At 43.8% G+C, this 21,854-nt stretch overlaps 1 protein-coding gene across 2 annotated transcripts in view; it reads right to left on the minus strand.

The window, feature by feature from the left end:
• Window positions 1-21,854, minus strand: part of USP34 (ubiquitin specific peptidase 34) — a 109,276-nt gene that overhangs the window by 10,428 nt on the left and 76,994 nt on the right. For both annotated transcript variants that reach the window (XM_083732932.1, XM_083732933.1), the window contains 24 exons: window positions 20,315-20,409; window positions 19,620-19,792; window positions 17,979-18,132; window positions 17,479-17,557; window positions 16,597-16,650; window positions 16,401-16,496; window positions 14,113-14,177; window positions 13,935-14,010; window positions 13,802-13,849; window positions 12,964-13,029; window positions 11,818-11,898; window positions 10,483-10,568; window positions 9,791-9,959; window positions 9,425-9,499; window positions 6,964-7,115; window positions 6,435-6,483; window positions 6,236-6,340; window positions 6,089-6,133; window positions 4,211-4,315; window positions 3,224-3,371; window positions 2,346-2,980; window positions 1,461-1,618; window positions 383-461; window positions 87-213 (listed from right to left, as the gene is read on the minus strand). In XM_083732932.1, coding sequence (XP_083589058.1) covers window positions 87-213; window positions 383-461; window positions 1,461-1,618; window positions 2,346-2,980; window positions 3,224-3,371; window positions 4,211-4,315; window positions 6,089-6,133; window positions 6,236-6,340; window positions 6,435-6,483; window positions 6,964-7,115; window positions 9,425-9,499; window positions 9,791-9,959; window positions 10,483-10,568; window positions 11,818-11,898; window positions 12,964-13,029; window positions 13,802-13,849; window positions 13,935-14,010; window positions 14,113-14,177; window positions 16,401-16,496; window positions 16,597-16,650; window positions 17,479-17,557; window positions 17,979-18,132; window positions 19,620-19,792; window positions 20,315-20,409 — 2,920 coding nt within the window. The remainder of the gene's footprint in view (window positions 1-86; window positions 214-382; window positions 462-1,460; window positions 1,619-2,345; window positions 2,981-3,223; window positions 3,372-4,210; window positions 4,316-6,088; window positions 6,134-6,235; window positions 6,341-6,434; window positions 6,484-6,963; window positions 7,116-9,424; window positions 9,500-9,790; window positions 9,960-10,482; window positions 10,569-11,817; window positions 11,899-12,963; window positions 13,030-13,801; window positions 13,850-13,934; window positions 14,011-14,112; window positions 14,178-16,400; window positions 16,497-16,596; window positions 16,651-17,478; window positions 17,558-17,978; window positions 18,133-19,619; window positions 19,793-20,314; window positions 20,410-21,854) is intronic.

A 21,854-nucleotide genomic window follows, 5' to 3' on the forward strand; every position in this document is an offset into this window, starting at 1 on the left:
AATTATACGTCGGCTTTATCTCCCCCCCCCCCCACTTTCATTTTTAAAAGAGAAATGTAAATATAAGTAATAAATAACGCCCAAACCTTTTCTTTGCAGATATGGCCGGGTGGACTTGAGAACAGAAAGGAATATGGACAGAAGCTCAACCAAGTCTCCAGTTACGTGGCAAGCTGTGGCTTCGTGGTACATCATGTGCAATGTGTTGAAGGACTGCAAATAGATATATATATTAAAAAGTAGCGTTAGCATGTTACTAACATTTCAAAAAGCATTTATATGAATATAGTGTCCTCATATAATTTACTCTGTTATGTTTTCTCAGCACAAGTTTTTTTTTTTAAAAAAAACCCCTCACAAGCAATAGGTATGATATTCTTACCTCCGTCATCAGGATTAAGCCTCTGTTGAACACAACAAGAAGCCGGTCCTCATCTGTTTCTAGTAATATTCGGAAGGCACTAGGGGGAGAAAACAGTAAGGGAGAAACATGAGCTTAAGCATGTTTAAACATGAGCTTAAGTATTGTTTATTTTAAATTATTTTTTTATCAGCGATTGTGATGTTTTGAAAATAGGTGCAAGGGAGGAGCAGGCATACTGGCAGGGCAAAATGAGGCACTGTGTCCTGAACATAAGAAGATCCTGCTGGATCAGGCCAATGGATCACCTAGTCCAGCAGCCTGTTCTTGCAGTGGCCAACTGGATTCTTATGGGCAGCCCAAGAGCAAGACCTGGGAACAACCGCACCCTCCCAGTGAACATGGTGTATCAAATATAATTATTCACTCTCGATCCTGGTGACAGGCTTTGCATTAAAAATGATGATGTATCTTTCCTTCACCCCTGGAAAATGTGCACTGTGGGGGGAGAATGAGCGCCAAGCAGAAAACTATGCAACCATACACAAAGGTACATAAGCAAATTTCAGCGTGATCTCTCCAGTGTTCAGTGTGAGCGCAGGAGAGAAAAGGGGAAATATCCACATTTGTTTGCTGCCTAGGAAAACAAAAATAAAGGGGGATGCGCACATCAGCAGGGAGGATCCAAGCACTGTAGGCACTAAACAAAATTAATATTCACAGAACAGCAGAAAGAACAATGATGACTGCTTGGCTCCTTTGTACATTCTCTCCTTCTGTGTGCATGCAGTTACCAGATTTCAACTTTTTATATGGTCCATGAATTTCTTTTATACCAATACAGTCATACCTCGGGTTACAGATACTTCAGGTTGTGCGATTTTGGGTTGTGCACCGCATCGAACCCGGAAGTACTGGAACGGGTTACTTCCAGGTTTCGGTGCTTGCGCATAAGCGCTAAATCACGCTTTGTACATGCGCAGAAGCGCCGAAACACAACCTGTGCGCGTGCAGATGCGGCGCTGCGGGTTGCAAACGTGCTTCCTGCATGGATCAAGTTCGCAACCCGAGTGTCCACTGTATTCCAAGAGTGAGATACCTTATTAAAGTAGTCCAGCATGACCGTCCATCTAAGCAGCGAAGGTAACAGCTTATGGTAGTTTTCTTAAACTGCTTAATGTCTTCCAGCTCTTCCTCTCTCATATCTGGCCTCTGAGCTACAAACAGTTGCATGAGGTTAAACAGCTCCTCCACAGCCTAAAGAAACCAGAACAAGCATCAGGCTAAAACAGTCACCTTAACAAACAATTTTCAAGTCCTGATCATTAATTCACTGGGGGGCAGGGGTGCTCCTAGAATAAAGCAAATTTCAAGAGAATCAGGAAATTTGCACACCCAAGCATTTGCTTTGTAATGCCACATTTAAAATAAAAAAGCACTCTTGGGTTCATGTGGTTCTAATTTTTGCCCCCTGCCAATCCTATTAAATTGCCGCCCTTCATATTTATGGAATAACCCCCCCCCCAAAAAACAAGTAAATGTATGATAAAATTAAAAGATAAAAGCACTCTAAAACTGGAAGAGGTGGAACATATTACAGGTGCCCGGGCTCTTGTTTTCTTCACCATCTCTAAATTAGGTATCAACAACTGCAGAACCCAGGCGCAAATCGAGCCCTCTCAATGCCACCAGTTGGCCTTGCAGAAACAGGAAAAGCAAGGAGGGATTGTTCCGTTTGAAGCAAGAGAGTTTGAAGCTTTCAAGCAACAAAAAGAGCCAAGCCCACGCAGAGACATCCAACACAGAATGGAAAAGCAACTGCATTCACTGGATGGGCTCTGGGCCCCAATACCTTCTGTATTTTCCTCAAAATGGCATCCCCATAAAACACTGCTGGCCAATTCAGAATCCTGGCTCTTGTGTTATAGAAAATCCCAGCACAACACCATTTTCCCCATCCTGTCTGTTGGGTGAAGGGACTTACCCCAGGGTACTGGCTAGCATGTGGGGTGAGATTCTTAAAGGCCCACTGAATATTCTGATGAGAAGCCAGCTGCCTGGTGAATGCAGGGGACTGCTCACAGCACAGCCGCAGAATGCCGTAGTAGGCAGGCAGCATCCCGCGGTTAAAGAGCACCACATCCTGGTCGTCGTGGTCCGCTAGGATGTAATTGAAGGCAATGTTCTTGGTGACTACGGGGTTCTGTACAATAAGGCGCACATTCTCGGGGCAGTCAACACAGACGTTGTACCAGAAAGAGAGCAAGGCCTGCTTGTTGTGGTTGGTGGCGATGGCGGGCTCAGAGAGCTTCGGCTGGAAAAGGTTCCACAAGTCCATGAAATAGGTAGAAAACATCAGTTTTTCCGTTTTGGAAATCAAGCAGTAGGTCATGAAGCTGAAGTAGGGCACCAGTTTTGTAGTCCCGTGAACGGCAGCGTCTACGTAGAGCTTAGCTCGCGAGAGCAGCCCAAGGAGCACATTATAGACCTGGTGAAGGACAACCGTGGTGTCTGGGCTAAGGGGAAGGTCCCGAGTGGGGATGTGGAGTGAGCGGGTGGATCGGAACATCTGTCGGAATGAATTGCTTGGAATGAGAGAGACCAGAAGGTAGGCAGCAGCTGCAAAGGGGGAAAAACCACAGGTGAACAGACCAAACTTCACCAGGTAGAGCTTGAGTTTCATAAAACCGCACATAATACAGATAAGAGAAAGGGAAACACAGCTAGACCTTCCAAATATTCAAATACTGTTAAGTGAAATAAACAAAACAGCAGAGCCCACATTCTCCCTTACAACCGCAATTAAACAACGACGAAACAATTATGCAAAAGTGGGTAATTTCCTCCCACTTAACAACTTACAGGTTCTCACTCTAGGGTAGTTGTGAGCCAAAAGAAAGCGTTCTACCCAGTTCTCCATATTCTGCAACACCCAACTGTGGGCAAGCTTATTTCGGGGCGTCTGCACCGCTAGCCAATCCAGGCACTGAGAAGGGTTGTACTCAATCACCTAGGCAGGAAAAAAGGGGGAAATGGAAGAGTCAGACAAACCCACAGAGACTCCTGGCTGGCATTCTACATATTGTGAACATGGCCAAGACTGCAGGTATTGAACAAGGCTGCATGTGTGCTTTTCTGCAAGAGGGGTGCGGTGTATTGCACATTTCGCCCCAGATGCAGATATCTGATGTGATACCTGTTCATGAAACAGAGTCAGAAGGCAAGGTAGCCCTGACAGTAGTTAGCTACTTAAAGTATTCCCCCATAATCCGAAATCTAACTTGGGGAGACATACCCCTAACCCAGTGTCACTAATCGGCTACTCCCTTAACACATGGAAGGGAGGCTTCCTGTACAGAACAGTAGGCACAATTCAAACTGTTCACTGGTTCAGGCGCTGGAGTTCTCCCATGGGGATTTTCTGCATGGGGAGCAATTACTTGAAAATCATGCACCATGTCAAGACTTATGGACTCAGAGAGAAGACATTCAGGAACTCCAAATGTGAAGACTAAAGTGGTACAGTCCTACTGGAGATCTGCACCATCTGAGTTTCATGCCAGCTGCACATAGTTCAGTGCCACAGTGAAAAAAAGATAAAGCAGGAGAATTAACAGGATTGGCTGTTTTCTTAACACCATTTAATATCTGATGGAGGAATATGCACCCAGATCTACTGCACTGCTTGCCAAAGGCAAGAGCTACTATTTCCAGAGTTCCCAGTCAGGTAGGAAAGGCTTAAGAGCAGTTCTTCTTGAAGGTTATTCCATCTCGACAACTTGGTGGGAAATAGATGAACAAGGGCTGGGAGTCCCTGAATCTCTGCTTGATAAGCTCTGCATACTTTACCTCCCATATCCTCTGGAGGATGTAAGAAGCGAACGGTGGCATTCCAGGAGGGCCACCGGCAAATTCCATAAGCATGGTCAGCAACTTGAAAAAGGGATTGGCTGCCTGCAGCGTTGAAAATAAACAAAAGGCACATTGAAATACTGCCTATAAATCACATCAGGAAATCACAGCCATGGCTTGAAAACCAACTTTTAATCCACGGTTTATTTCATCCCGTGAACAGTTTATGTGCATTTATGCAGCTGAAAGATTTACGGCCACGACATTCCTCAGCTACTGCAAAGCACCCTGAAAATTGCTTATGGATGTACTGCAGAGGTCCTTAGCCAAGCCCTGATGTTACACATCTATTCAACTTGCCTTTCTTTGGTGGAAAGAAGAATTTTATCTGCCACACTGTGCAGAGTCCATCAAATTAGGTTCATTATTTATAACTAACGTGATGTTGATGACGACGATGTATGTGTTCACAGAGGATAAGGCTATCAATGGCTACTAGCCATGGTGGCTGCGTTCTACACTGACTGTTGAAGGCAGTTGTTGGCATCCACCTGTCTCAAGAGACAATGGATTGTGCCTCCAGCAGTGAAGTTAAACCAACCACACTGTTAGCGGCACTGAAGTGACCTCCCTGGGATGCAAGCCTGGGCAGTGTGTATGGAGGTCCTGGGCAGCCCAGACAACAAGACCCCCCCTCCCCCGCTGATATGGTTCAAAGGAAAGCAGAGCAATATGTCTGGTACCAGCTTGGCTGCAGGAGCAGCATACAAGGCACCAGCCAACTGTCTTAGGGACTCCACTCTGGATGTTTGTAGGGTTTATTCCTGAGCCTTTCCCCCACAAGGCAGCAGAGGTTCAGTGCCAGACTGTTCCTATGAATACCAGTTATTGGGAATCTCAATAGGGAGAGTGCTGTTGTACTCAAGTCCTGCTTGTAGACATACTTATGTGCATGTGTGCATGCAGAGGGAGGGCTTGTGTACTGCAGAAACAAGGGGAGAGGAAAAGATGAGGGCAGGAAGGGAAGATGCATGTTTTTTCTGTGCACTATGGACAGAACGGCATTATCCTCCATATAGGGTCCATTTCAATGGAAGCTACCTACTGTCAGGGCAGACTAAGTATACTTTGTTCTCAGATTCAGCACTTTTCCCCACAAGAAAGAACAGCAGCTATTCATTACATAGTAGAAAGGGACAGGGCATAATCAGAGACACCAGCCTCTAAGGCATTCAATTCCACCCCGGAATCTATTCTTTTTACGTGGTGAAATCTTGGCCTTAAGAATATATTAGCCCAGTTTCATCTGACTGGCACCTGAGTTAGGCAGTGGTATTTCCCATCAACCGTTTTAACTTGAGAATGCAAAGTATTTTAGGAGGGCACAAATGGAGAAATTGAGAGGAACTGGCTGCTAAAGATTTATACAGGCCCACACTAATTTGTAGAGGTATAGACACAAATGTTAGGCCAGTAAATTGGTAAAGGTAAAGGTACCCCTGACCATTAGGTCCAGTCGTGGATGACTCTAGGGTTGCATGCTCATCTCGCTCTATAGGGCGAGGGAGCCGGTGTTTGTCCGCACAGTTTCTGGGTCATGTGGCCAGCATGACTAAGTTGCTTCTGGAGAACTAGAGCAGCGCACGGAAACACCATTTACCTTCCCACCAGAGTGGTACCTATTTATCTACTTGCACCTGACGTGCTTTTGAAATGCTAGGTGGGCAGGAGCTGGGACTGAACAATGGGAGCTCACCCTGTTGCGGGGAATCGAACCACTGACCTTCTGATCGGCAAGCCCTAGGCTCTGTGGTTTAGACCACAGCGCCACCCACGTCCCCAGTACATTGGTAATAATACCATAACCGTACGCACCTCAGGAGTCAACTTGGCTATAGATGTGAAAAGCATGGAAACAATCTGTAAGAGAGAAAGGAAAACTTCGATTATATATGCAACTCCAGTGCAACTTTCCCAGTAAAGCTCCTGGAACAAACAGAGTCGACAGCAGCTGATACTTACATGTTCTGCAAGTCTGTTATTGTACCGGCAAAGGCTGAATATAAGATTGCAGGTCTGCCTGATGTTTATCCCATCGCGGATATGTTGAAACAAGAAAGGAAAACCCTGAAACAAATCCGAAGGTGTTAGTACAGCAGACATTTTTTAATAAGGCACATTTGAAAACAGTTGTACTTTTCCAGCATCCAACTATATTTACCTTGCCTCCTGTTAAAGCCGCCATGTCATTCTGGGATAAAGTCAAGTGCCTAAAAACACAATTTTAAAAACCAAACTGATTCATTTCATCAATCTAATGGGCTTGAAAAAGTAAGAGTTGCTTTCCTGTAATGTTCATTCTCTCAGAGTGATCCATGCAAGGTTGCACATACAGAAAGTCAGTGCTTCTCCACTAGGTGAGCCAGAACAGATTGTAGAGAGGTAGGCCCTCACTTTGCCTGCTTCATGCTGCTGATAAGTGCAATCTCTCCATTACTCTTGCTACAGATTTTGGGAGCCCCACCACCAGCCACCTCCAGGGGTCCGCCCAGCTCATTGTACAAGAGGCACCACTCAAAAAGTAAGTGAGGTGAGTGCACCCAGTTCTGCATCTAACTGCACTTAAACAAGAGTCTAAACCGGGGCAGCCAACTAAACTGAAGGCTGCCAAAAAGGCCTCGAGGGCCATGGGTTGAACCACCCTAGTAAACCCAAGGGAGAAGCTGTGCCGGTGTGTGGCTGCTCCTTACCTCTCTGAGCGGGACTGCTCAACCAGAAGAGCTATCAGAGCTATCATCTTTTCAAGTGCAGCAGGCCTGTATTTTTCTTCTGCTAAAGAAAGAATATCTTCCTCCTCCTCTTCCTCTTCTCCTTCTTCTTCTGATAATACTTCAACTTGTGGCTAAAGGACAGGCGGGGGGATGACAACAACATACATGTAATTCTCATGGCAAGCTGAAAGAAATCACCTTGCAGGTCTGACTGAGATGAACCTTTTCACTTTATCACTCCCTGGGATTCTTTTGGTCCAGGCCTCTTTTGTAATATGGGGTAGTGATATAAACCCACAGGGATAATGCCTCTAAGGCAGTGATGGCCAAACCTGGCCCTCCAGATGTTTTGGAACTACAGTTCCCATCATCCCTGACCACTGGTCCTGTTAGGTAGGTATGATGGGAGTTGTAGTCCCAAAACAGCTGGAGGGCCAAGTGTGGCCATCGCTGCTCTAAGGTAATCTATGTGAAACCCTTGGAATGTCCAGAAAGCAGCACTAACTATAAAGGTCATTTATTATAATAATCAACCAAGTTACTCTGCATCAGGACTTAACCACAAGGGTAGCTGAATGAGAGGGCTTCCGACAGATACAAGCTTATCAGGGGATCCATCCCATACAATGTAGGAATAGGGCCTTTGGAACTCCCTCCTATTATGCATCAGACAGGTGTTGCCTTTATTGTCCTTTCACGTTATTCTTCAAACAAGCCTTTTAAGTGAAGTGCAATGACAAGGATTCAACTCCAAGCCCACATGGGGTTTGGGCCAGACCTCCTGGGCTTTAACCACCTTCCCACATTATGGAGGACTATCTATACCTGTAGGGACCCCTGCACTGAAGAGGGAAATCAGGAGCCAAAGTTCATCCTCATCAGTGACCTTCTCGTGTAACAGATAGGTAGCCGTGTTGGTCTGCCATAGTCAAAACAAAAAAAATTCCTTCCAGTAGCACCTTAAAGACCAACTAAGTCAGTTCTTGGTATGAGCTTTCGTGTGCATGCACACTTCTTCAGATACACTGAAACGGAAGTTTCCAGACCCTTCTATATAGTGAGAAGGTGGGGAGGGGTATTACTCAGAAGGCTGGTGGGAATGGGTGATTGGCAGATAGCTGTGATGAGCCTGTTGACGACTCTTAACGACTGCAATAGGTCTTACAGGGAGAAGCAAGGGGTGAAAAGGTGAAAAATGGCTTTGTCATGTATAATGAGATAAGAATCCAAGGTCTTTGTTCAGGCCAGGTTTCTCCATGGTTTTAAGTTTGGTGATAAGTTGTAATTCAGCAGCTTCTCTTTCCAGTCTATTTCTGAAATTCCTTTGTAGTAAAACAGCTACTTTGAGATCTTGTATAGAATGTCCTGGGAGATTGAAGTGTTCTCCTACTGGTTTCTCTGTCTTGTGATTCCTGATGTCCGATTTATGTCCGTTTATTCTTTGGCGTAAGGTCTGGCCTGTTTGTCCAATATAGAGAGCTGAAGGACACTGTTGGCATTTGATGGCATACACAATGTTAGACGATGAGCAATTAAATAGTCCCGAGATGGTATGTGTGATGTTGTTGGGGCCAGTAATGGTGTTGTTCGGGTGTATGTGGCAGCAAAGTTGGCATCTGGGTTTATTGCAGGCTCTGGTGCCAGTGTCCGTGTTAGGTCTGGTTGTAGTATTATTGTGGGTTAGGAGTTGTTTAAGACTGGGTGGCTGTCTGTAGGCAATGAAAGGTCTTCCTCCCAGAGCTTGAGAAAGAGAACTGTCATTGTCCAGGAGAGGTTGTAGATCTCTGATGATGCGTTGTACTGTTTTAACTTGGGAGCTGTATGTGATGACTAGAGGTGTTCTGTTATTTTCTTTTTTGGGTCTGTCTTGCAGCAAGTTCTCTCTGGGTATCAGTCTGGCTCTGTTGATCTGTTGTCTAACTTCATCTGTTGGGTATTTTAGTTCTAAAAAGGTTTGCTGTAGATCTCTTAGGTGAGAGTCTCTGTCTGTAGAATTGGAACAGATGCGGCTGTAACGTAGTGCCTGGCTATAGTTGGTCTTTAAGGTGCTACTGGAAGGAATTTCTTCTCGTGTAAGAACTTTCAAGGCACTCCCAGCTACCACAAAACAGTTTACAAAAATGACTCTTAAAAAAGGGCTCACATTAATAAAGCTATTTCCATATTTCAGTGTTCACTTAATATGTGGTCAACATGAGGTGTGTGGGAACGAACATTATCATTATCCTAAACATTAGGAAGAACTTCCTGACAGTACGAGCTGTTCAACTGTCCTTCTTTGGAGGTCTTTAAGCAGAGGCTTGACAACCATATGTCAGGAGTGCTCTGATGGTGTTTCCTGCTTGGCAGGGGGTTGGACTCGATGGCCCTTGTGGTCTCTTCCAACTCTATGATTCTATGATTATCACTTGGTCAGAAAGGTGAAAATCTTAAGACTTACATTTTCAGGTCCTTTGGTTCCCATGTAGAAATGGACCATTGTTGATATGGCTTGCAGTGAAAGCAAGAACTGGCTCTGGAAACAGGTGAAAATTATTGGAATGTGTAAGCAATACAGTATATTTACTGATTCTAGTTATTTATGGCCCACCTCCCATCCCAAGGTTGGCTTTTCTCCCTCTCTGACTATATATAATAAAGGCACAAACATTTTAAAAATGTGTACAGTAACAAAAATCTGAGACAGCAGATGGCACAGCAGCATGGTGTCACACACACACACACACACACACACACACAAAAAAAAAATTCGCAAATAGAAACTGCAGAGTCCACAGAAAATCAGACCAACCAAAGCTGCACTCACCTCCTCTTCTCCCATTTTGGCAAATTCATAAAGAAAGGCGAAATATTCTGTGAGATGTTTACTGTGAGGTTTCACACCATGCTCCATAATTGACAACAGAGTCTTCACAAAGCGGGTTACGCACGAGCGACTACCAATATCTTCCACAGGGCCATCCATGTCATCCGAACTGAAAATACATTTCAATTTGAATCATTCAGTGTATTGTTAAAGACTCTGCAGGCAAAAGCGACCTCAGGCCAATCTAAAGGGATGTTCAAAGATTCCATGTTTATGTGCAAACTGCATTATCCTCAAGCATTCTATGTACTACAGCTAAGACAGCAATCCTATGCACAGTTACCTGGTTAAAAAAAAGTCCTACAGAACTGAGTAGGACATAAAAACATGCATAGGATAAGGATGAAGATGACAAAAAACAGTCTATACTGAAGAAGATGACAAAAAACAGTCTATACTGAAGAAGATGACAAAAAACAGTCTACAGAGGGAAGCTGTTTAGAACTTGTTCCATTTTACTCAGTCTTGTGACCACGCAGCAGTATAAAAACAAAGGAAACAGCCTGAAACAGAAAGGTCTGATTATGTATTTCTTAATGCTTTCTAATGATTGCTTTTAATAATAAAACAAGCATTTTGAATAGCTGAAATAACTTTTAAGAAGAAAACACTATCAGGTACAAATGTTTTACCAGTCTTCTATTCCTGGCTGCAAGTAAAGATGAGCATGGACAGGCCTCAGCCGCTGAATTACGTGAATACACAAGCGCTGGAACATCTGCAAAATAATGAGTTGGACGGTGACTTTGTTTCTGACTTTACCGATAATTTTAATAGGACTTCAAAAAACAGAATTCCAGGACTACATTGTTCAAAGAATCAGCCATGACTAAACTGATCTTGTGTTTCATGTACCTAAATACCACTTGACCCACAACATTATAGAGCTGGGACAGGGAACTGGTTTCAGCCAGGCGGCCAGATTCTGGACCCCCCAACCTTGAAGGTCTACTTTGACAACCTTCAATTCCCACGTTAAAAGAGGGATATAACTGACTGAGATGTTTTAAGTGTAAATGTACATGTTTGCAAACACATACATCACACACACGTAAAGTTGCAGGCAGCAGCATTGATAGGTTAAGAAAAAGCCACAAACCACAGTAGGAAACTATATGCAGCACAAATTGGAAGTGTCATAAAATACTGAGCAAGCTTTCGAGTTTCAGAGTGGATGCCAAGCCAGCCAACAGGGGAAAATGTCTTGAATGGGTTGTATACAATGCTGTCTGTGTGAGCAGGCTTCCACTTGTTGCAAAATGACACATCTAAAAGTAACTCTTCTGCAATCCATTTTGTACATGGATTTTGTACATCAGGTGAACATGTGCACCCAGTTCTTCCTCAGTATAATAGCACGCCCAAAGCTGCCAAACTGCTTCAGAGCTAATGTCTTGGAAAACTATGAAGAACACTTCAACTGTACAGAAGGATTAATTGTGCAGGCAGACTGAAGGCATTAAACATTTTGAGTGCTTAAATGGCTAAAATTAATTATAGCCCACTAGTGGACAGAGATTGGACGCGGGTGGCGCTGTGGGTAAAACCTCAGTGCCTAGGACTTGCTGATCGCATGGTCGGCGGTTCGAATCCCCGCAGCGGGGTGAGCTCTCGTCGTTCGGTCCCAGCTCCTGCCCACCTAGCAGTTTGAAAGCACCCTTAAGTGCAAGTAGATAAATAGGTATCGCTTTATAGCGGGAAGGTAAAAGGCGTTTCCGTGTGCTGCGCTGGTGCTGGCTCGCCAGCTGCAGCTTCGGCACGCTGGCCACGTGACCCAGAAGTGTCTTCGGACTGGCCCGTATGGGCAGGGGTACCTTTACTTTAGTGGACAGAGAACACAGCAGCCCAGGATTTTCTGGGCGTAACAAGGAAAGGGAAAAGAACAAAAATGGCTACACACGAGACAGCTTAATCTCAAACAGCAACAACTATTTTACATGGCAGATTGCATGGCCCATTTTGCTCACCTGTCTCACAATCTGATTGGGACATTTTATTAGAATCTGCATGGGCCACCAGTCATCATCAGCCATACGATCCAGAAACCACTGGGAAGAAAAAAAACACATTGTTCACAATTCAGCTCACACTCTATTTTAAGTGAAACAGTCTTTTCTAATGTGTTATACCTTAATAAAGCTGTATGGTATGTTATTATAATTAATTAAAGAAGCATTTGTGTAAAAGCCCCAAAGTGATCTAGAAATTATTTACTACCCAGGGAAGAAGTGGGGGAAACATAACAATCACAGAGCTTATTGGGGGGCAGGGGAGTATCACCCCATGGCCAGAACTTACAGGTTCCTTTTTACAGTGGTACCTCAGGTTACATACGGTTCAGGTTACATACGGTTCAGGTTACAGACTCCACTAACCCAGAAATAGTGTTTCAGGTTAAGAACTTTGCTTCAGGATGAGAACAAAAATCGTGCTCCGGCGGCATGGCAGCAGTAGGAGGCCCCATTAGCTAAAGTGGTGCTTCAGGTTAAGAACAGTTTCAGGTTAAGAACGGACCTCCAGAACGAATTAAGTACTTAACCTGAGGTACCACTGTAATTTGAACGGATTAAGTTACAGAGTTTTCTTTACATAAAGAACTTAGCCTTCCCTGCCTTCTAGCAGAATGTGATCTACAGCGATGAGCTAGATCTAAAGTCTGAACACTGGAGAAGTTCTGCAGGCGTTACTATGCGACAAACTCTCTCTCTTGTTGCTCTCTACTTATGAAGCACTCCGGTTTGTGATATGCAGACCAGACTGAGCAGCCTGGATATAATGTACTTGGGACCACAATCTCCATCAGCACCACTCAAAGGCTGCGTTGTACCACACCAACATATCTGCAACTTTTTATGCTCTTCTCATACATTGGTGTCTCACCAAAGGCTGTTCAGAATATTGACATTCCCTTCTTACAATGTTTTGCCTGATCCAAAATGTTTACCCTTCCTTTTAGCCTACATCATAAAATGGGGGGGGGGGGGGAATCCTTCAAAAAATATTAGTAAATGCCTAATTATTGTTTTAGGTCTCCTCTAAATAAATATATTTGGGGAGAATCTATCATATTCATCTCTTACAGCACAATAAAAAAATGTTCATTTCAATCTTACCTCACAAGCAGCTTGGCTGTTGTTAAATTGTTTGGTTAACAGTTCGATCCACTGAAGCATTGTAGGCTAAAGAGGGAAGAACACTAAATGAAGCCTAAAATTGGTATTGTGTGGCTACATAAAAATAAATGTAGCCTCTAAGTTAAAAGAAACAGGTATCTCACACGGAATGGTTGGCACCCTTCTACAACTTCCTTACTGAAAGTGTTTCCTTTAATAAAATGGTTTGTGTCACATGCTAGAGTCATCTTGGGCTATATAGTCTAAAATAGAGTCATAGCTTGGAATTCGAACGGCTTAGTTGCCAAACATTTTGGCTCCCAATCGAAAACTGGAAGTGATTGTTCCGGTTTTTGAACATTCTTTGGAACCCGAACGTCCAAATTGACTTCCATGGCTTCCTGCAGGAGCTTCTTGCAGCCAATCAGAAGCCACGCCTTGGTTGCTGAACGTTTTGGAAGTCGAACAGACTTCTGGAATGGATTCGATTCGACTTCCAAGGTACGTCTGTATACATTCATTTGCATGTCTTGTGCATTAAAAACACATTTAATTTGCTTATGAAACAAGATAGTCTGTGTATATGGATTTTTCTTGTATGAAGTCTGAAGTAAAGATGACCAAATCTTGGGGAAGGAAAAATACATATATAACAAATTGGTCTACACTGCTTCAAAGGGTTTTTACAAAAAGCCATACATTTGGAGCCTGAATCAATGTATCATTTGAGGCAAAATCAATTTTTATTACAAATTCTGCTTTGTTTTTATTTCCACAAACTGAAGGGCAGCAATTTTTCTTAAGCAATTTTATGCCTGTGTTATATTTAGCAACGTACCTTTTCTTTTGAATGGATAAATGTTTCGAGGACAAAAGAGGTGCTTAACTGTAAGACAAGAATTGACAGTCACACAGAGTGCACAGAACCAACAGTAAAAGATGGGCTTTAAAAGTGTGATAAGGAATCATACCTTGGCTGTCATCAGAGAAACCGCTTTTGGATCTGGTAAAGTGCTGGGGATGCTACTGCACAATTGCCACATGAACCTAGGCAAGATAAATATGTTATCAGTTACTTAAATTGAATTTTCAAATCTGGGTAAGAGTTTTTTGTTTTTTTTTAATGTTTTCAAGTTAGGCATAGCTTACCCAAAATATGTATGCTCAAAAATATTCTTGTCTTGAAGAAACTGCATGTTATCGTGCCATATCCACTGAAGAGAAAAAGCAAGTGTAAAGCTGTTTACTCCTTCAGAGCCATACAATTCAGAAAGCAAGAGCCAAAGCCTTCAGTAAGGAACATTCTTTCTCTCACACAGCAATTTAAACTTAACACAATAGTTCAAAGTTACCTGATATGTAAAGCAGGTGTGAGATGAGCGATAGGGAAAGACAGACAGGGAGAAAGAGAGAGAAACCAACTATCTACCCTGTCCTGGGAGTATCTGGAGCAGGCAAGGTAAGAAAAAAGAATGAATACATGTTGAAAATCCCCCCCCCCCCCCGCCCCGGGCTATGGTCTACTCCAGGTATAGGCAAACTCAGTCCTCCAGATGTTTTGGGACTACAACTTCCATCATCCCTAGCTAACAGGTCAGGGATGATGGGAATTGTAGTCTCAAAACATCTGGAGGGCCGAGTATGCCTATGCCTGGTCTACTCATTTTCCTCCATGCAACTCGCAGGGCGGCATGATTCACTACTAACCTACCAGGCCATGGTGTCTTCTCTTAAAGAAACAATGCCAAACTTGTAGGATGGGATCCAGTGTTGCTCCAGCGGATGCAACGGAGTTGCACGTTCCACTCCTCCGTCCTGCAGCACCTCCTTAATCTGCTCTAGAGGGCGCCCCAACCCTCAAAAGCAGATCTTGGGTGGTGCGCAGGGGGCGGGGCAGCAGTTGAGAGGAGTGGAGGGGGAAATCCTGTTTGCACAAATGGAATGGTGCAGTTGGGTTCCACTTACAGGCTTGGATCCCAAGACTGTCCCTCCTCCACAGACACCCCCAATCTCATATTGTTCAAGAGGGCCAAACTCTGTTTTTTGTGGGGGGTGGGGATAGGGGATGAAAAACTTTTTAGCTTCCATGAAAAATTATCTTAAGCAAATTTATCTTAGGATCGAAGCCACATTTTTAAAAATATATGAAAGTGCCATATACAGAGTCAGGCTCAGCATTCTGGCAGCAGCTTCCCTATGTTTCAGGCAGAGGTTTCTCCCAGTCTTGTCCCTAGGCTCTTTATTGGAGATGTCATGGACTGAAAACTGAACCGCCTGCATACAAAAGAATGCATTTCCCCTCTGCAGAGCTGCATGCTCTTCCCAATGCTTTATCTAAATCATAGTACTCAACTAACCTAGCAATCATAATACTAAACATCCTTTCTAACTTTTTGGATACAGTCAAACCTCGGTTGTCGAAGTTAATCCGTTCCGGAAGCCCGGTCGGCTTCCGAAATGTTCAACAAGTGGAAGCCGTGTCGGATGTTTGGCTTCCAAAAAACATTCGAAAACCAGAACACTTACTTCCAGGTTTCCGGTGTTCAGGAGCCAAAACGTACAGTATCGGAGGCATTCGGGAGCCAAGGTTTGACTGTATTTCGACACCCTGGTATCCACAGAGCAGTGAGAACTCACAGACACAGGCACAAACTCATGGTCCTTGAGCCGTATTACTGCATAAAGGTAAAGGTACCCCTGCCCGTACGGGCCAGTCGTGTCAGACTCTAGGGTTGTGCACCCATCTCGCTTAAGAGGCCGGGGGCCAGCGCTGTCTGGAGACACTTCCGGGTCACGTGTCCAGCGTGACAAAGCTGCTCTGGCGAGCCAGCACCAGCACAGCACACGGAAACGCCATTTACCTTTCCGCTATAAAGCGGTACCTATTTATCTACTTGCACTTAGGGGTGCTTTCGAACTGCTAGGTGGGCAGCAGCTGGGACCGAAAGACAGGAGCTCACCCTGCTGCGGGGATTCGAACCGCCAACCATACGATCGGCAAGTCCTAGGCACTGAAGTTTTACCCACAGCGCCACCCGCGTCCCTGTATTACAGCATATAAGCCAGCAAAGTACAGTAATTTTTGCACCATAACACTCACTTTTTTCCTCCTAGAAAGTAAGGGGAAATGTCTGTGCGTGTTATGGAGGGAATGCCTACGGGTGGTATGCCTACGGATTTTCCTCCTCTAAAAACTACGTGTGTGTTATGGTCGGGTGCGTGTTATAGAGCGAAAAATACGGTATTTGTAGCCACTAATTTGATTACATCCCATTTTGCAGCTCCATCAAGGGAAGAAGATCAGTCTATCAGTCACTTGGTGAGCTTAAAGCAAATGGCTGGCTGAAAGTGGCAAGATAAAATTTACTTCTGCTAATCAAGATAGAAAAAGAATCGGTAAAAGTTTCCATTGTCATTTTAAGTGTAGCCAAAGATACCTCTAGCAACTCGGACGAAACATCAAATTTGTAGTCTTTGCCATTCTCTTCTTCTGGCTCCATCCGTTTATAAAAGAGCATGTATGCACTATGGGTCTGGGGGAAGCAAAAAACCCAATAGCATTAATTCAAAACAGAAAGAGGGAGAAAGATTGTATTGAGTTTCTTTTCAAAACTGAAGGATAAAGCAAAGTACCTTTTCAAAGGAGAAATCCATAAATTTATCAGTAACAGAATCATACGTCTTTGTCTGAAAGAAGGAAAAGGGTTTTTTTAAAAAAAATAATCCATCCTTTCTGTCATGGCTGTTTTGCATGCACAACATGGTACAAAGGCTAACCCCAATTTTACACCCATTTATTGGCACAGAATTTACGGTAATTCTCTTCATAGCTTCATGATTGATTTTCCAACTACAGCACCTTTGATCACTACTGTAAGTCCTTAAGAACAAAAAAAGGGCTCTAACTTTCCACGTTCGATTTTTGTTATGAGTTGGTGCAACAGTGAAGTGTGGAAATAAGCTAGCACCTACATTGTAATTAAAATACACAACATATCTGATGTGACTGGCATAACTGCACCTACTCAAAAGTCATGGCAATGTGAGGATCTTACAGTTGTGAACTGGTATCTCCAAATATGTTTAGCGCCTCAGCATTTCCTAAGGTAATCACTCCCATCCCAAAGCACAACAAAAGTGACTCTGACTTGAAAGTAAGGAAGATTTATTTATTCAAATGCTTGAGGCTACTTCTGTATCCTTTACTCATTGAGGCTCAGGTGGCCTTCCATCAGCTTCAGCTGGTGGCTCATCTGTGCCCCTATCTAGACAAGGATAGCCAAACATCTGTCATCTATGCTCTGGTAACCTCTAGGTTAGATTACTGCAACAATCTAACCTAGTTTATGCATTTCATAGAGTGATTATAGGCTCTACAGAAGTTCACAATGTATTTGAAGGGTGGCACAGTACCAGTTTTCTGCTATTTCTACTTTCTGCTTAAAAAGTGCCAATAGGGATTGCAGCTATGTGGGTGCCTTTCTGACCTTGTAAAAGAGAGAGATTACAACTCACTGTCATTTCTCCGCCGAAACATTCAGAAGCCAGCTGAGCAGAATCAAATGGCTTTACTTCAGCATCATTGAAAAGATACCTAGAAAACGCAACACGTTACACTCATGTATCAAGCCCATTTATATAAAACCAAACATTTTACTCTGCTGGCTGGAATATGACTGTAATTCCGCAGAGTCCCTTGATGTGAAATTACAAGAAATAAATACAACATACTCGTCTACTGAGTTAGATGACACATTTTAGCTAAATGCTACAAAAGCCAAGAGAGAATGAAAAGAACTAAATCTGAAAACATGTAAGGTTGAAAATATGTATTTAAAAACTATTGAAAAAAGACTACTGCTCAGTTAAACATACTAATAAACCCATCATTTGATGATCAAGAATGCTCCCTCTTCCCCTTTTACATAGAGCTTTCTTCCCGCACTCCCTGAGGTTTTTTTGCTAACAAATCATCTACTGCGACACAAGTTGAAGACTGAACATTTATGACTCACCACTTGTTGTTTTTGTATGCATGAGGATTAACAATATCCCGGATAAAGCTGTAGTAGTGTCCCCCATCTGCTGTTCCAGTATGGACAGTTACACCTATTAAATCGTACTCAAAGCTCTTGGTCTCTTTGGAACTGTTGCTGTCATCCTTGAAACCTTAAAGAATGAATAACAACTTTTAGAATCTCATTCTTTTAATTACTGGAAGAGACCACGTAGAAACCTAGGACCCTTGTACCTACGGGACAGCCTCTCCTGGTATGCCCCACAGAGGACCTTAAGGTCCATAAATAGCAACACCCTAGAGGTCCCGGGCCTTAAGGAAGTCAGATTAGCCTCAACCAGAGCCAGGGCCTTTTCAACACTGGCTCTGGCCTGGTGGAACGCTCTGTCTCATGAGACCAGGGCCCTTCAGGATCTGATTTCCTTCCGCAGAGCCTGTAAGACAGAGTTGTTCCGCCTGGCCTTTGGCTTAGAATCAATTTGATTCCCTCCCCCTTTTTCTTTTTTCCTTTCTCCTCCTGTGAAGAGGCTGCATCTTAATGTTTTAAAGTTGTATTTTAATCTTGTTTTTTAAGTTGTATTTTAATCAACTTGTTTTTATAATTGGTTGTTAGGCACCCTGAGCCCGGTATTGGCTGGGGAGGGCGGGGTATAAATAAAAATTATTATTATTATTATTATTATTATTATTATTATTATTATTATTACTACTACTACTACTACTACTACAAACAAGCTACAATATATTTGGCAGCCCTGCAAAAAGACATCAACCCAACGTGTGTGTACATGCACCAATAAATGGGCATTCCTGCTTAATGAATTAAAAGGTAAAGGGACCCCTGACCATTAGGTCCAGTCGTGACCGACTCTGGGGTTGCGGCGCTCATCTCGCTTTATTGGCAGAGGGAACCAACGTATAACTTCCAGGGCATGTGGCCAGCATGACTAAGATGCTTCTGGCAAACCAGAGCAGCACACGGAAACGCCGTTTACCTTTCCGCCAGAGCAGTACCTATTTATCTACTTGCACTTTGACATGCTTTCGAACTGCTAGGTTGGTAGGAGCTGGGACCGAGCAACGGGAGCTCACCCCGTCGCAGGGATTCGAACAGCTGACCACCTGATCGGCAAGTCCTAGGCTCTGTGGTATAACCCACAGCACCACCCGCATCCCTTGCTTAATGAATTACAATGACCCCAAATCAAGGTGGGCACAGCACCCCTTAAACTGGGTCCCATTCCTAACCTCCCGTTTAAGCCCCTCCTCTTCCACAAAGGAAAAGGGGACAGCTGATGGAAAGGCCTTTAATGAACGCATGAAAGGCTTAGTGGTTGACCTTCCCACTCTGGATCATAGTTGCTCCAGCAAGAAAAGTAATTAAAAGCAAATCTTCTTCCTTGGGGCAGGCGGAGGGGCAGGCAATCAACTGCACCATTAACCAGGCATGTCAAAACGTTCAAAAAGCCCCACAAAGTTTTCTGAATGCTCATCACTTGAAGGGCCACAGTACCACAGTGTCTGCCCAACTCTAGTGGAAACCATGTTGCCAGAAATATCCAAATAGATGAAGAGGAGTTATCAAAACTGAAACAGCTTGCCAGGCTCAAAACTGCAGAGGTGAATTAAATTCAAATACCTTCTTTCCTGTCATTTTTCCCCATAAGAAAGTCTTCAGTGTAAGGTGTCATGTCCAGACGCAGGGGGAATGAGAAGTGTGTGTTGACTTTCTCCTTCATCATAGTGACCATGTTAAAAGTGTATCTCATTGTATTGAAGCTTAAAATGCGAGGCAATTTCTTAAAACAAGCCCTAAAGACAAAACAAGCAAATAATTCCTTGTGGCGTGCGCCTTCCTTCGAGGACCACTGTTATTTTTGAAAGAAAGTATTGCTCATGTATAGCACAAGCAGATCTGTTCCTGGTATGCATGACCCAACTGGCATGGAACCCTAAGCAAAACTGTGGCTTAGGATGAGCATGCAAGGTCCCAGAATAAAGATCATGGCTCACGGTTGCCTCGTTCCAGACAAACCATGAGCTGAAATTGAGATTTGTTCCCAATTTGTCTAGGGGAGAAGTGCCTTGGTTTGGAGGGAATAAGGCAAACCATGGCTCAGCCCTGGGTAGTGCAACAGCAGCTGAACCAGGGGAGGAGTGTAGCAGCTGTAATATTTGCTCCAGGAATCCACACATTTGGACTAAGCCATGGATTGGCTTAATGTTGTGAGTGAACTGGGTTTATGTCTGTTTAGACTGGTAACTTCTACCAAAATTAAACATAAACAAGATAAATATATATATATATTCCCAAGTGTTTTCCCTGAACGATACCTTTTTTCAGCCCGTACTTTCTTTCCGCAGTGAGAGCATGTATACATGTTGTCCCCTTCCAGGGTATCTTTAATGGTAACTTCATCAAGGGATTCCTGTATGTAAAACAGGAAGGGAAAAGCTTTATTTATTTATTTGTGCAAACTAAAGAAATGAAACTAAGAAATGAAAAAATATTGAGCATGAGAAATGATGTACTGTTATCTTCAGAAGAGAGCACAATGTAGCGTCAGGACTGTGAACTCCTGCCCTAACAAAAATACTTGTTTTTAATACATGCAACTGTGTCCCCAAATCTAAGATTGGGCTTGTATCTCACGTAAGGCATCGTAAAAAACACACACACCAAAAAACCCCAACAAATCCACATTCAAGCTGTCAGCAAAGGTGCTGGTATAGGAAGGATAATAATACATTATTCTTTCTCACATCACCACCAACTGCAAAACCTACAGCAGCTAGATCAGGGGTCGGCAAACTTTTTCAGAAGGGGCCAGTCCACTGTCCCTCAGACCTTGTGGGGGACCGGACTATATTTTGAAGGGGTGAAATGAACAAATTCCTATGCCCCACAAATAACCCAGAGACACATTTTAGATAAAAGAACACATTTTACTCATGTAAAAACACGCTGATTCCCGGACCATCCGCAGGCCAGATTTAGAAGGCGATTGGGCCGGATCCAGCCCCCGGGCCTTAGTTTGCCTACCCATGAGCTAGAAGCAGAATATTACCTTTCTGGAGACAGTTGGACACTATTTTAACAGTTTTGGCACTAGGTAATATCTAGTGGTGCTTCCTCTGCTGATGGCCAACATTTGTCATCAGAATGTGGAGGGAGGGAATTTTCAGCTCTCCCTCCTTCCCCTGCAAGCCTCTGAAAATTGAGGGGAGCCCACAGCAGAGGGTGGGGCATCACCACACACAGCTTCATTTCTGCTTTATTGGCATCAGCAGAAGGGAGAACATCCACTAGTCCTCATCAGCATGAATTGCTAAAATTATGCGCAGGATTCAACAAATGAGTCCCCTCAGTGGAAGTCCTTCCATTTATGCAACCCTCCCTCCATGTGATTCCCCAAAATCAGCTTAGGGGACAAGGTGGTAGAGATCCCCCACAACATCACACGAGAGGAGGAGGAGGAGGAGGAGGAGGAGGAGGAGGAGGAGGAGGAGGAGAAGAAGAAGAAGAAGAAGAAGAAGAAGAAGAAGAAGAAGAAGAAGAAGAAGAAGAAGAAGAAGAGTAGTAGTAGTAGTAGTAGTAGTCTGGATTTGATATCCTACTTAATTACTACTCGAAGGAGTCTCAAAGCGGCTAACATTCTCCTTTCCCTTCCTCCCCCACAACAAACACTCTGTGAGGTGAGTGAGGCTGAGAGACTTCAGAGAAGTGTGACTAGCCCAAGGTCACCCAGCAGCTGCATGTGGAGGAGCGGGGAATCAAACCCGGTTCCCCAGATTACGAGACTACCGCTCTTAACCACTACACCACACAGGCTCTCACACAGGAGAGAGTGGATTGTTCTGTCCGAGGTGCGAG

This window comes from Podarcis gaigeae, assembly GCF_964106915.1.
Source record: "Podarcis gaigeae genome assembly, chromosome: 3".
Classification (NCBI taxonomy): Eukaryota; Metazoa; Chordata; class Lepidosauria; order Squamata; family Lacertidae; genus Podarcis; species Podarcis gaigeae.